Source organism: Aplysia californica, unplaced genomic scaffold, assembly GCF_000002075.1.
Source record: "Aplysia californica isolate F4 #8 unplaced genomic scaffold, AplCal3.0 scaffold00081, whole genome shotgun sequence".
Taxonomy (NCBI): Eukaryota; Metazoa; Mollusca; class Gastropoda; order Aplysiida; family Aplysiidae; genus Aplysia; species Aplysia californica.
In genome coordinates, this window is record NW_004797351.1 from 1,437,060 (window position 1) to 1,438,567 (window position 1,508).

The 1,508-nt window shown below is 45.4% G+C and overlaps 1 protein-coding gene across 1 annotated transcript in view; it reads right to left on the reverse strand.

The window, feature by feature from the left end:
• The window catches only part of LOC101845533 (sodium/calcium exchanger 2), a 21,751-nt gene extending 21,041 nt beyond the window's left edge, over positions 1 to 710 (reverse strand). Inside the window, exon 1 of the mRNA XM_013080334.2 lies at positions 412 to 710. Coding sequence (XP_012935788.2) covers positions 412 to 596 — 185 coding nt within the window. The 5' untranslated portion in view covers positions 597 to 710. The remainder of the gene's footprint in view (positions 1 to 411) is intronic.
• Between the last annotated feature and the right edge of the window lie 798 nt (positions 711 to 1,508).

The following is a 1,508-nucleotide window of genomic DNA, read 5'->3' on the forward strand; positions in this document are numbered from 1 at the left end:
TAGACAGACAGATAGATAGATAGATAGATAGATAGATAGATAGATAGATAGATAGATAGATAGATAGATAGATAGATAGATAGATAGGATAGATAGACAACAGGCAATGTCCTCTCTGATGGCGAATCACACGGTGATAATTCTGCGAAGGTGATTCACCTGATGAATTCTTCTACGAAAGTAACTCACTTTGTGATTTATTCTACAAGTGACTCCAATCAGCTGGTGATTTATTCTAGGAAGGTAACTCACCTGGTATACATGTATAGTGTACGAAGGTAACTCACCTTGTATATAGTTTACGAAGGTGAACCACCCGAAGAATACTTCTACGAAGGTGACTCACCTGTTTATTCATTTCACTCTACAAGGGTAAGTTACCTGTTTGTTTCTTCTACTTAGACGACTCACCTGGTGATGACCTCGATGGACTGCATGAAGATATCAGCGATGATGGAGACTCCCATAAAACTCCACAGCAAACCCAATAAGTAGATAACGGCCCTGACCTCCACAAGCCATGTGTACTCATTGACGAAGGGCATGAGCAGTCCCTCGTCTGAGCACGTGTATGAGTCCAGGTTACACGTAGACATGTTGATGTGGTTGGTACTGCTATGGTGGCGGTGGTGGTGGTAGTGGGGTTAGAGTGGGTCACTGCGGACCCAGAGGGTTGGTAATACGTTCAAGGGTGAGTCCGAAGTTGGGCTCCTTCCTGTGAAAGAAAGAAAATAAAACACCTCAATTCATGTCTCGTGTGGAGTTACTTTTTACCACAAAAAAAGCGAAATTGAATAGGTTCAACGCTCGTTTCAACACTGTAGGGTTGATTAAAAGGCGGGGCCTCCGAGTTAAACATCAGTCTCCGATAGGACAGTCTTAAGGGCGAAAAGCTTTATTAAGAAATTCCCTAAAACAGCCCCCATGTTCAGAATTGTCCATCAGTATGGCAACTGCATAAAGTCATATGAGCGCGCGGAACACATTAAATTTTTTCAGTTGGTAGGAAATTTTGAATTTTGCCCGGGTGGCGGCCGAGCCTGCTCTTATCGATTTTAGACCACCAAGGGGTCTTTAACGTGCGCAACTTCCATTGGGCCATCCGAGATTGTTCGCTCTTGTCCGAAAATGTTAGGTGTAGATCTTTCCTACCAGAAGATCAGGGGTGTGGCTGAAAGACAGCAGTAAGAAGGAACCAAGGAGTAGCAGTAGAAAGGCTGCAGAAAGAGTCAGGAACCCAGAGGAGGGGGCACAGGGAGTGAGGTGGAGGGGGCAGAAAGAGGAGACGAAAGCAGACGACAGAACATTACAAGAGAGCAGGAAAGGAGACAATTTTAGTAAAGAAATGTTTTCCGTCGCTACCCGGATTCGACCCGTGACCTTTGAATTGCAGGCCAACACCTTTAGCCCGAGGCCCCGATGTGAGCTCCCGGTACAACGTTGGGAGCTGGTTCTTTTGTATGTTTGAGTGTGTGTGTGTGTGTGTGTGTCAGTGTGTGTGTGTGTGT